We start from the raw sequence: 13,219 nt of genomic DNA, 5'->3' as shown, positions 1-13,219 counted from the left end.
TTTTTTATTTCTTGCAGTCTTGTTTGTGACAATTTAATGCTGCAGGCACATCTTGGTGCTTTCTTAGCAACAATCTGTTAAACTCGACTTTAACAAGCAGATGTTTAAAAATGCATTGTATGATAATAATCTGCCCCCCCACCCCCCTTTTTTTTTTTTTTTTTTAGCTATACAAAAGGCTCTATTTTCTGGATTTCCTTACCTATACAAGGAGCAACAAGCCACTTGTGTGATCCACCATTGTATGCAGTATTTAGAGTGTTCGAGACTTCATAATAGAGAAAACCTGTAGCATATGGAATCCAAGTAAAACAGTCGCTGCAATACATGAAATTAGCTTATTACTATCACATGTTTTCCCCAAATAGACCATTAGAGGGCGCCAGAAGCTGATGTCACTTTGCAGCTAGGAAACTTCCCAGGGACATCCCTTTGTACAGTTGTTTATACTGCAGATGAGAAGGACCACCCTCTATGACTGTCAACCAGTATCTCTCTCCTACCCTTGCAGCATCTTTCCTCACTGTCCCATTGCTCTACCAGCACCTACCTGAAGAGTGGAGGAGCCTTTAGAACTTCCAGTATTCTATTATCCTAGAACAGACCACATCCTTAATTCATGGTAAGTTGTATCCACTGTCTGTTTGAATGAGAGTCTTGTAGTAGCACATAACTTATTCCAGTCCTGCAGTATTTTAATTAGCTTTGGGTTTGTTTAGATTGTTTAAAAGGCATTTCAAATTCCAATCTCCTGTTGCATTAAACTAGTGGATTTGTTTATGAGCCAGCCAAGCAAAATAATAGTTAATTGGAAAGAACAGTTAGTGTTAAAAACCCACTAATCAGCTTACTTAGCAATTGCTGGTTTTAAACTAACAGACATCCCTTTATCAAAGTACAAAACAATCATTCATTGAGACATGTTATGGAGATATATTCTTATTGTGCTAATGTTTTGTTCGTGGCATGTTTATTAAGCAGAGTTTATTTATTTAAACCTCTTCTCGCGTTTTTCCAAAGCTACAGATGTGTAGAATTTAATTTAAAGTTTCCTGAGTGTGCATATTAAACATGTATATCTGACTATAAACCGAAACGGTAAAGTTCCATAAATTTGATATCACTAAAAATGTCATAAAATACCAATGATAAAATATTTGAGATCTATTATCATACAATAAACGTGACTTTCCATGATGAAGTTGACATGCGTACTTAGTATAATAGTACAAATATAATATAAAATACAATTTAAAGTAAAATCCAAACAACATGTCAAATTAATTATTATTTGCATATTTCTTGGACTCATGGAATAATTTGAATGCTGTGTATATATATTTGGTGACAGGAGCATCTGTTCAGTAATGTCCGTTAGCCGTTAGGGACAGTTTTTCTCTTTATTTTAATTATTATTTATTGAAGACGTGGTTTTGCTGTGAATAGAAATCAATAGTGTGAATCTGACGAGGGTGGCATCATTCTGACAGCCCTCTATGTACAGGGGCTCTAAAAGGTTTTAAAACGATATAAGTTCACTATGAGTAGACAAAAAAAAAAAAAAACATTATGAAATAATAAAAACATCTGTCCAAAATAAAAGACAAGCAAAACAAAAAAAAAGCTTGCAAAAATAAACGTATTCTTGCTACGATTTTACAATAATTATGAAATATGCCAAAACAATAATGTCCCAAATATATTTTAATTGTAGGTTTTTGTTGGTTTTAAAACTTACATTTTATGGTTCTATTTGACCTTACGAAGTTTAAGTTTTGTTTCACCAGTGTACACAAGTACAAGTATTATAATTTAAAATTTGGAAAATATTAATACATGGTGCATTAATAATCATTAATTATATAAACCATCTGGTATTTTAGTGGATAAGGTCGTTTGTACTTTTTAGTTTTGTAAACATGAATTGTTTCAAAAGAATAAGTGAATTTCAAATTTCAGGCCAAAATAGCCAAGTTGGAGTTATTGCTAAGTTGGTAAATATTTCAAATTTGACTAGTATGGCATTCATTTGCAGTTCCCTTGTCATATTGCCTATTTAATGAATACACCTTATTAGATCGTGTTGTCAACATGAGATGCATGCACTTCACCACTATATAAACAATGCAATATACTTTTCTTTGACCATCTACTAATTGTAAGTATAGAAAGGTGAAGTGTGTATTTTGAATAAATAATTGCATCTCATATTAGAACCCCAAGATGGTGTTAATGTTCGTATTATGTAGCTTTTATATTACATATTTAGGCTTAAAGGGAGAATATAGTCGCCAAAATAGCTGTAGTTTAATTAAGCAATTTTGGTGTATAGATAATGCCTTTGAAGTTTCACTGCTCAACCCACTGCCATCTACACGTTAAATCGCTTTTGTTTCTGATTATGCAGCCCTAGTCACACCTCCCCTGGCTGTGACTGACACAGCCTGCATGGAAAAAAAATGGTTCAATCAGATGTAACTTACTTTAAAGGTTTTTATATCCTGCTATGTAAACTGAACGTTAATCACACACAGGAGGCTACTGCAGGCTCTAAGACATTCTAAATTGAACAAAATTTGCAAAAAAGTAAGTGTAAACATTAGACGACTCTTTTCAGAAAGTGTTTAGGAAGGCTGTGCAAGTCATACGCCGTGAGGAGTGACTAGGGCTGTATAAACACACAGTGAGTTAACTCCTAAATTTCAGAGAATTGAGCAATGAGACTGCAGGGGCGTGATCTTTACACCAAAACTGCTTTATTAAGCCAAAGTTGTTTTGGTGACTATAGTGTCCCTTTATGGTTAGGTTAGAGTGGGGGGTGCTTTTCACTGTCCTGCTTTGATGGAAGCTAGTTGCACTCCAGGCAACAGATGCTCTCTGTATAATCATAGTTACATAGTGATCAAGAGTGAAAAAAGGCTGACGTCCATCAACTTCAACCTTTTATACATATCTTTGTACGCTGTTGATCCTAAAGGAGGCAAATTCACAATTTGAAATGATTTCCAATCGTTTTGACTCCAATTGTCTTGACTCCATAATGGCGATCTAACTTCTCTCTGGATCAACAACCTGTTCACATACATATTTATTATATCCTGATATGCAGAGTAGCTCGGAAGGAAATCACATTATCTCTCCTGCTCCCTCTTTGTTTTTCAGGAGAGTGGCTAATTTAATGGCAGTAACTGCAAATATCTTCTTCCCTAGGGATTTTACTCCCAATATTCATACGCAGGCCTTGACATGTATGTCCTGGTACTGCCCAAAGAGTAATGAGAGCCTAACCCTAGCCTTAAAGGGGAGTTGTCATGTCTCGGAATTCCTATTATGTTTACTTATCCACATATTTAAAACTATGCATATGTGAGGTTGGAAAATAAAATAAAAAGTAGAAATCCACATCTTTTTATCCTGCTATTGTAAGTGTACTATTATACACCATGTCCTTTGCACCTGGCAGCTAGCCTAGAAAAAAGCGTAGAGAGAACAGAAGAAATGAAACAATGTTTGTCTGTCGTCACCTCCTCATTTGCAAAGTGTGCCCTGGTTTTGCCTGGATTGAACTGGATTATGATGTTATTTGCTAAAGCTTTAATATAAATGCATATCTCATTAACCCCTTAAGGACACATGACATGTGTGACATGTCATGATTCCCTTTTATTCCAGAAGTTTGGTGTTAAACAAAAAAAAGGTTAACGCAAATTATAGTTGATTTTCTATGTTTTATTTAGTCAATTATGTAACTTCCAGAGAACCAACAGTTCTTTTTTAAAGGGAAAATGTCACATCCCAGATTTTTTAATATGATATTCACTGATCCCTATATTTAACAAGTATGTTTTTGCAGAGATTAAAAAATACTATAGAATAGTTAAATCCACAGCTTTAAATTGCAACTGGTTGCCTCCATTTCAGTTCCCTGTCCGTCATTGTTATAAGCTCCGTCTTTTGCACCTGGCTATCAGCATAAAGAAACCATACCGAGAAGAGACATTAATATTTCTGTTTCTCCATTTCATTTGCAATGTATGCCATGGGTTTGCCTTATCATTTATATCATTTGCTACATCTTTAATATAAATCTAAAACAAAAGAGCATCTGACGAGCAACAGGTTAATAAGTTATAGACGATTTTCAATGTTTTATTCAGTGGTGTACATTCCTGTGAAGTTACAGTTCGCCTTTAAAGGTACACTTTAACCAGTGTAACCGATCCAGCTCTTTGTAGTGGTTATGGTGCTATAAGTCTATAGTCACCATGCTCTATTTTTTTCCCAAGCCTTCCTCCTTTGTTGCTACATTAATATTGTGTGAATCCTACTTCAACATTGAGTTCAACAATTGGAGTAGGTTTTTAAGTCATGTAATATTGCACAATGGCTTTTTTTATGTATGTCTTTCCCTTTGCTATTTGTATAAAGGTATGTCTTTACAGGAGCATTACCATTAAAACATGAAGGTTCTGTTAGGATTCATCAGGAGCCGAAAGTTTTAAAATACATTTTTTAATTATAGTGTTTTTCTCAAGGATCCTGATTTTTATCAAACAGATAATGTATAAGTAATGCATATGCAATTAGTCATCATTGCTACCGTGAATGCGTCACATCAAGATATTGATCTGTAAGTTAGTTCACAATATAATGAATTCAAACAACATTGATGTACATTATGGCGAGGTCATGTTTCCTTATAGTACCAGCATGTGCTTCTTACCCCCAATCCCAATCTACTCATCTTCTTGACAGAAATTGATTGGGGAACCTTGTGTATATTTTATTTATTGATTCACTCTTTGCCTTCACATGGAAAGTTATACAAGACATGTTTCGTCCACCCCATCCATCTGACTCATGTATTGTGTAATCAGCCTTCCCATTTATATCTAGCTGCACTTAGGGAATTGGTAACCATTTTGCAAAATGTAGGTTGAAATTGCAGATTTTGCTATTTTGGCCTTAATTTTGGAATTTGGTTAGATATTCATCACAAATCACAGGTAAATCCTGAGTGTAGATATTCATAGCCACTACAGCATACTGTAATTATGACACCAGCAGTGCCTTTGCAGCCATCCCTGGTAAGGAGGAAAATGGTTTTCAAATAGCTTGTCACTTACCTGGGTGCCCCAGCAGGGCCAGATTGGGAATAGAAAGCAGCCCTGGAAAAATGTTAAACAAGGGTGAATTTAAATAATAATAATAATAATAATAATAATAATAATAATAATAATAAAAAATGGTGAGTGTATGATAAAATGTGTGTGTCTGTCAGTAAGTGTGTGTGTGTGTCTGTCATTGTGTGTGAGTGGCTGTCAGTGTGTGAGGGGGGTCTGTCAGTGTGTGTGTGTGTGTGTGTGTGTGTCTGTCAATGAGTAAGTGTGTGTCTGTCTGTCAGAGAGTGTGTGTCTGTCAGAGAGTGTGTGTCTGTCAGAGAGTGTGTGTCTGTCAGAGAGTGTGTGTGTATCTGTCATTGAGTGTGTGTCTGTCAGTGTGTGTTTGTGTGTCAGTGAGTGTGTGTAGCTGTCAGTATGTGTCTATGAGTGAGTGAATGTGTCAAATCAGTGAGGATGTTTGTGTCAGTGAGTGTATGTCAGTGTATGTGTATCTGAGAGTGTGTGTGTGCCTGTCAGTGTGTGTCTGTCAAAGTGTGGGTTCTTTAAACAGTGTGTGTGCCAATGACTGTGTATCTGTCAGTGAGTGTAGGTCAGTGCATGTGTCAATGAGGGAGTGAGTCCGTCAGTCAAAAAAGTGGCTTTGATACGAAGTGGTGCAGCAAATTTAGATCAGGGGGGTTCCTGAATTTAGTCGTGCCTAGGGCAGCGCAAATACAGAATACACCACTGCTCAAGGCACACCTAACAGTCCAGGATGTAGGGATTACCCAGGTCAAATACTTTAAAAACAAACAAAAAGGGGGCGTGGCCGACCGCCGAGCGAACAAGACGCGAGTGTGTGGAGCTCCGCACCAGCGCCCGATAAAGTAAGCTACATACCCGGCAAACAGCTCCCACACACGGCCACACGTAAGCCTCCCACACAGAGCCACCAATGGGGCGAAAAAATAAGAAAAATCGCCACCCAGAGACGCCCAAAACGCCCGATATTCGTCTCTCGTTTATGAGGCCTACCCCACAGGCTGCCGCCAAGATGGCGCCCGCAGTTAGCAGTGAGGAGGAGGAGGAATCCCAAGATGACAGGGACAGCCTTACCTCACCTCCAGCAGAGTCTGAACCCCCATGTCCTGACTCAGAATCAGAAGCTGAATCGTCCCCTGTAACGAAAAAGGACATAAGAGACCTTTTAACAGAAATGAGAGAGGTGTGGAGAGCTGACATACTGAGCACACAGAAAGAGGTGGGGGACCTCCAGCAAAGGCTCACAGAACTGGAAACCAGGGAAAGTGCAAGGGAACACCAGATACAGCATTCCCAAGACTCTATGCAGACTATCCACCTCGCAAGTCCAGAAGCTTACCCGGACTGTCACCACTATGGAAGCTCGACATAGAAGGCGGAACATACGCCTCCGAGGAATACCTGAAAGCGTAGAGGAAGGGGCATTAGTACCCTATATCCACCGTCTAATATCTACAATGGGCCTTAAAGGAGGTACTGACTCCAACACAATACTCTCAGCGTTCAGAATCCGTAAAGCGGCAACAGCCCCGAGAGACGCATCCAGAGACATTATAGCGGTCACAAAGGACATAGCGACTCGCTCCGCTATCATGTCCCGCTCCAGAGACCTGGGCACTGTGCAACTAGAGGGTAGCACAGTGGCCTTATATTGGGATATCCCATTCGCAGCACTTGCAGAACGGAGACAACTGGCACCAGCTGCCAAACAACTACGGGGAGCAGGAGTCAGATACAGATGGGGAGCAGATGGATCCCTGGCGGTACCACGGGGAAACCAGATGCTTACCCTGACCTCCATGGACGACCAAACGGAGTTCCTCCGCCAGTTGCACCTCCCTGAGACCGACAGAAAGGAATCAAGGGAAGAAGACACGGCGGCGCAGTGTACGCCCAAAAGCAGTCTTGGTCAGAAGAAGAGCATGTATATATCGACTATGTCTAAGAGACACTCATAAGCTACCATTCATAGCGGCAACACGCATACCTTCAGTTCCTGCACAGTTGACCAGTTGCGGCGCAAGGGCCACCACCTACACTTCACCTATGCCAAATTGCAGCTCCTGCAAACGATTGATATTATTGTACCCAGCTATTGACCATTGATACAACCATGTTGACACTTTTATATTACAGCAAAAGGAATCTGAGGAACTGTCATACTTTTGTTATTACTTTAATCCAGTTATCTCTTTAATATTACGGCACAGTTGTTGCTATTATTACACCCAGATGCTGAACGTTGATGCAACCATATTGACACTTCCTTACCACAGCAAAGTGTATTCTGAGGCACTGTCATATTTTTGATATTACTTTAATTTTGTTATTACTTTAATCTTGTTATTACCCTGATACTACGGCAAGTTATACTATGAGTATCCAAACTCTAATAAAAATATAAATTGAAAAAAAACCAAAAAAAAAAAACCTTTGTTTTTCTAAACACCTTAGATACAGCCAGGTAATCCCTAAATTTTGGTCTGTTAGGTGTGCCTCGGGGAGAGGGTTGAGGAGCATTGCTCTAATGCATTGTGTCAGCATTATGTGCAGAGGTTACTCCAGTTCCATCTCCATCTTCCCTCCAGCTCAATCTCTCTCCCCCTTCATTTCCCTCTCCTCCCTCCAGCTCCATCTTCCTCTGTCCCATCTAGCACCCTCTCTTCCCTCCAATTCTAGCTACCTCCCTTCAGCTTCCCCTCCTTTCAGCTCCATCGCCCCCCATCTCTCACCTCCAGCTCCATCTACCTCTCTCCCCTCCATATTCCTCTCACACTCTTGCTCCTGCACCCTCTCACTCTCCCCTACAGCTCCGTATTTCTCTTCCCTCCAGCTCCTTGCTCCATATTCCTCTCTCTCTTCTCTCCAGCTCCAATGCCTCCTCTTCCCAAGGCAGAATAAGTTGTTACGCATTCTTATAATCTAAAAAAAAGCTGAGCCCTACCTTCAAAGAGAAATGGAAAGATGGTGTGGACTTGAGCTTTTGTGGATGGGCAGACTGGCATCTATAAAAATGTCTGTCTTTACCAAGATTATTTATTACCTAAGAACAATAACCATTATCTATCCCATTATCCTTTTTAAACAAGGTTCATTTGTCCATGATTACATTAATTTGGAATAATAAACCTAGTAGGATAAAGCTTACAACATTACAACATCTTAAATGTATTTTTTTATTTATTTTTATTAACACTAACACTGCCTCTACCATTGGAATTAATTTAGCTAACAACAAACCGAGATGGTTCTAAATGGAGGCAGAAAAAATAGAGCCCCTTTCTATTAGAGAGATACTCTGGTTACCGTTATCTAAACACCCAAAAGCATATAATATGTTTCCAACAATATTGTTAGGCCTTTCTCTATTTTTTTCAAAATCTACACCTTTGTCTATTTTGAATTCGCATATGTCCCAATAAATCTAAACTTATGGCACTCTCATTTGATATTTAATTTGGAAAAACAAATTCAGGGTAATTCCGTTTCATAAATACACAAAAATAAGTCCTATGCTCAAACTCCCACTACTCCTGGGTGGCAGCAACGATCATAGCACACATCATCCCCAATACAAACAGTAAAAACCAAAGAAGAAAAAGGGTAACTTGCGCACTAGCTCAAATCCCTATGCATATTTAACCCCTTAGTGACCAGACCGTTTTTCAATTTTCTTACCATTAAGGACCAGGGCTCTTTCTGCGGTTTATGTGTTTAGCTGTAATTTTCTTCTTACTCATTTACTGAACCCACACATATTATATACTGTTTATCTCGCCATTAAATGGTCTTTCTTAAGATACCATTATTTTCATCATATCATATAATTTACTATAAAAAAATTATACAATATAATGACAAAATTAAAAAAAAAAACACTTTTTCTAACTTTGATCCCCAAAATCTGTTACGCATCTACAACTGCCAAATAACACCCATGCTAAATAGTTCCTAAATTTTGTCCTGAGTTTAGAAATGCCCAATGTTAACATGTTCTTAGCTTTTTTTTTTGCAAGTTATAGGGCTATAAGTACAAGTAGGACATTGCAGTTTCAAAATATATGTTTGAAATTTATCAATAGTGACATTGTAACACTGTTATCTGTCATAAATCTCTAAATCACACCTCACATGTACATATTTTTTTGAAGTAGACAACCCAGGGTATTCAATATGGGGTATATTCAGTTTTTTTTTTAGTAGCCACTCAGTTACAAACACCAAAGTTAGCATTTATATTTGTTTGTGTGTTAACAATGCAAAAACAATTATGAACGCTAACTTTGCCCAGTGTTTGTGACTAAGTGGCTACTAAAAATGACTGATCATACTCCATTTGCAAAACCTTGGGCTTTCTTCTTTTGCAAATAATATGCCATCATGGGGGTAATTCTCATTCCTGGGCTACGATATGCTCTTAAAGGCAACATAACCCACCTGGCAAAGTTCAATGAGAAAAAAAACAGAAAATCAAGCCTTATATTTGACCCTGTAACTTTCAAAAACACTATAACACCTGCACATGGGGGTACTATTATACTCGGGAGACTTTGCTGAACACAAATATCAGTGTTTCAAAACAGTAAAACGTATCACAACAATATCATCAATGAAAGTGTCGTTTGTGTGTGAAAAATGCAAATAACTTAACTTTCACTGACAATATCATCGCTGTGATAAGTTTGACTGTTTTCGCTGTTTTGTGTTCAGCGAAGTCTACTGAGTAAAACCGTACCCCCAATGTACAGGTTTTAGGGTGTCTTGGAAAGTTGCAGGAATAAATATTGTGCTTACAAATTAAATTCTCCTCCTCCGCTCCTACTCCATGAGCTTAACTGGTGGGGGGGACCTAATGTGCATGCATTGAATCAATACTTTCCCATGGGGATTTAGCTGACACTTGATGTCCTCATGCAAAGCGTCAGTTAGCAGACCAAAAGTCTCCCAAGGACCCAAAAGCGCCCAAAATAACTGCAGTAATTACATTTGCAGGCTTAAGGGGACTTCAATGAGACAGGGTGGTCTGGATACTTGTAGTGTCCCGTTAAATGTGATTTTTTTTTTCTTTCTGTTTTTCTTTCAGTAATCTGCTTACTGAGTTTGAATGATACATGAGCAAATCGCACAGTTATTTATTTTTTTTTTTTTAAGAACTTTGACCCAAATAAGAGAGTCATGTGAAAATCTAGGTATGCTCTGGATGCCTTTTGCAGGTGGTTGTTGTAATGTTAATATAAAAGCATATTAAATTAAGTAAGTAAAATAGAAACAAAATAATAACACAAGTCATGTCCAACTTTATTTATTGGATTCAAAAATTGATCTAATCTGTGGAAGAACTGTACAGTACATTAATATTCATCTGCTAGACAACACACGAATACTTTCAAAATATTACTCTTTGGTAGAATGGTTACAGAAAGCTCTTGAAGTTTAATAATTTATCAATCAGTGCTAAGTAATTTTGATAATAGTATTGTATCAAATGGTGTTTCTAAATGTTATTTTCGTTCTAAAATCTTTACAGTGCCCAATGACGCTTATAACTTTAATCAAGAGACCCTGAGATGGAAATGTAACTGGTTTTACCACCACACACATGAAAATAGATCATCCAGACTTGGGATTCTCTGAGGATGTAAACTCAGAACACATCAGCAATGGGAGCCAATAATTCAACGAAAACCGCAGTGTGCTATGAAAATGAAGAGGGTAAGGAAAGCCTAATGATAGCTCTAGAAATACTGACAATGTCCTTTTTGCTTACTTATAAACAGTAATACGTACAGATGAGTATTCCCCCCATACATGCACACCATACAAGGTGTGCATGTATGTGACAGTGTGTGTATGTGTATATCTGACACACAAATACACACACACATACACTGGCACATAGATACACACACCTTGACACACAGTTTGTATCTGTGTGCATGTGTATGTATCTTTGTGTCAAGGTGTGTGTATCTGTGTTTGTATATGTCTGTGTATCAAGGTGTGTGTATCTGTGTTTGTATATGCCAGTGTGTATGAATCTGACACACACACACACTGGCAGATAGTGGCACACAGATACACACACTGACACAGATACATAAACCTTGACACACAGTGTGTATCTGTGTGTATGTATCTTTGTGTCAAGTGTGTGTATCTATGTTTAAAAGTGTGTGTATCTGTGTTTGTATGTGTCGGTGTGTGTCAAGGTGTGTATATCTGGTTTTATATGCGCCAGTGTGTGTATCTGTGTGTGTGTGTGTGTATATATGTATCTGATACACAGATACACACACACACACACGGGCACCGAGATACACACTGACACACAGGCACACACCTTGACACACAGATACACCCACACAGATACACACATATTGACTCACAAATACACACACACTCAGATACACACAGTGACATATACACACACTTGCACCCACAGATACACACTGACACACTCAGATACACACACATTGCCATGCACACACTGCCATGTACACACACACAGGCACATACAAACACACTGATACACACTGGCAAATACACAAACACACTTAGATATACACAGTGACACATACACAAACCTTGACACACAGATACACACTGACACACTCAGACACACATACTCTTTGACAGACAGATATACATACTCTTTGACAGACACACTTACACTCTCACTGACACACACATACTCTGTTACTGACACACATACAAACAAACACATATACACTCTCACTGACAAGAGCACATACATTCTCACTGACAAACACATACACTTTCACACACTCACTGACAAGCACACATTCACTCTCACTGACAAACACACATATACTTTTTGACAGACACACAAACACATACAAACTCCCTAACAGACACACATACAATATTTTATTTTTTTTCGTCCACCTTTAGCAGTGCTGGCATGGAGTCCCTGTGGTCCAGTGGGGCTGTTGGGTGGCTGGCAAGCGGTCCCTGGGGTCCAGTGGGGCTGCTGAGTGGCTGGCGTGCGGGTGGCGAGGGAGCCTCTTAGTGATGCCGGAGCCGGAGTGACGTCATATTCCGGCTCCAGCATCACTGTTGTGCGCGAGAGGGAGCTGAGCAGGGAGATCACTGCCCCCTTGCTGCCCGCGGCCATTTTACTTTTTAAACTTTTAGTTGAATGTTCCTCATAGAGATAATTAATTGGTTCAATGCAACTCTACGATGACATACTGATTGGTGTAGCACTGCATTTTACAGTTCATGTGCAATAGCCTCTTAGTACTTTCCTATGGAAAAGCATAGGATTTGCTGAGATCATCAAGATTGATGACCTCAGCCATAAAAGCAGGACCAGCCGCAGCAAGTAAAAACACCTTTTCCAAGTGATGGAAGAGGGACCAGGGACCTAAATTGTTAGTTTAACACTATAGTTTCAGGAATACATGTTTGTATTAATGACACTATAGTGCTCCTTTAGAATGCACATTTTAATTTAAAAACTTCTTTATTGTTTTGGACATTTAACGCAACAAATATTTGCAGTGCAACCCAGCATATCACAGGTCCCTGTTTGCCTAAATACAGAAATATACACAAAAACACTCACAGATGCTGCAGAAACCATTGCAGAGTTGATAGTCTACAGCAGTGGTAGTCAACCTTTTTTTACCTACCGCCCACTAATGCATCTTTTTGGTTGAAAAAATGTCCTTACCGCCCACCAGTTTTCGCGCAAATGCAGAATATTTTTTAGAAAGGAGGGTGTTTTACAAAAAATAAATGTACGTACATTTATCTTTTTATTTCTACTTAATGCAGGTTTATAAGGTTTTTAACTTTATAAAGTTTAATGAGAAAACAATAAAGTAAATTTAAATTACCTGCGAGGCTGCGAGACTAAATATTTGATATCTGGTTCGATTTTCGTAAGGAACAAACGAAGGTCTCTTTCAGTGATATTCAGACGACTTCTCTGTTTGCGCATAATATGATTTCTCATTTGTGCGTCAGCTCATCTCCTCTCCCTCCTCAATTCCCCTCCCCACCTTTTTTTCCCCCCTTTTTTCTATTTTTTAACCTTCCTTGTAGCAATG

General features: G+C 38.6%; 1 protein-coding gene across 1 annotated transcript in view; it reads left to right on the top strand.

Moving 5' to 3' along the window:
• Positions 1 to 468: 468 nt before the first annotated feature.
• Positions 469 to 13,219, top strand: part of STK32A (serine/threonine kinase 32A) — a 231,321-nt gene continuing 218,570 nt past the window's right edge. The window contains exons 1-2 of the mRNA XM_063447376.1: positions 469 to 622; positions 10,672 to 10,856. Coding sequence (XP_063303446.1) covers positions 10,805 to 10,856 — 52 coding nt within the window. The 5' untranslated portion in view covers positions 469 to 622; positions 10,672 to 10,804. The remainder of the gene's footprint in view (positions 623 to 10,671; positions 10,857 to 13,219) is intronic.

Source organism: Pelobates fuscus, chromosome 3, assembly GCF_036172605.1.
Source record: "Pelobates fuscus isolate aPelFus1 chromosome 3, aPelFus1.pri, whole genome shotgun sequence".
NCBI lineage: Eukaryota > Metazoa > Chordata > Amphibia > Anura > Pelobatidae > Pelobates > Pelobates fuscus.
Note: the sequence above shows the minus strand (reverse complement) of the source record. Positions and strands in the feature narration are given on the sequence as shown.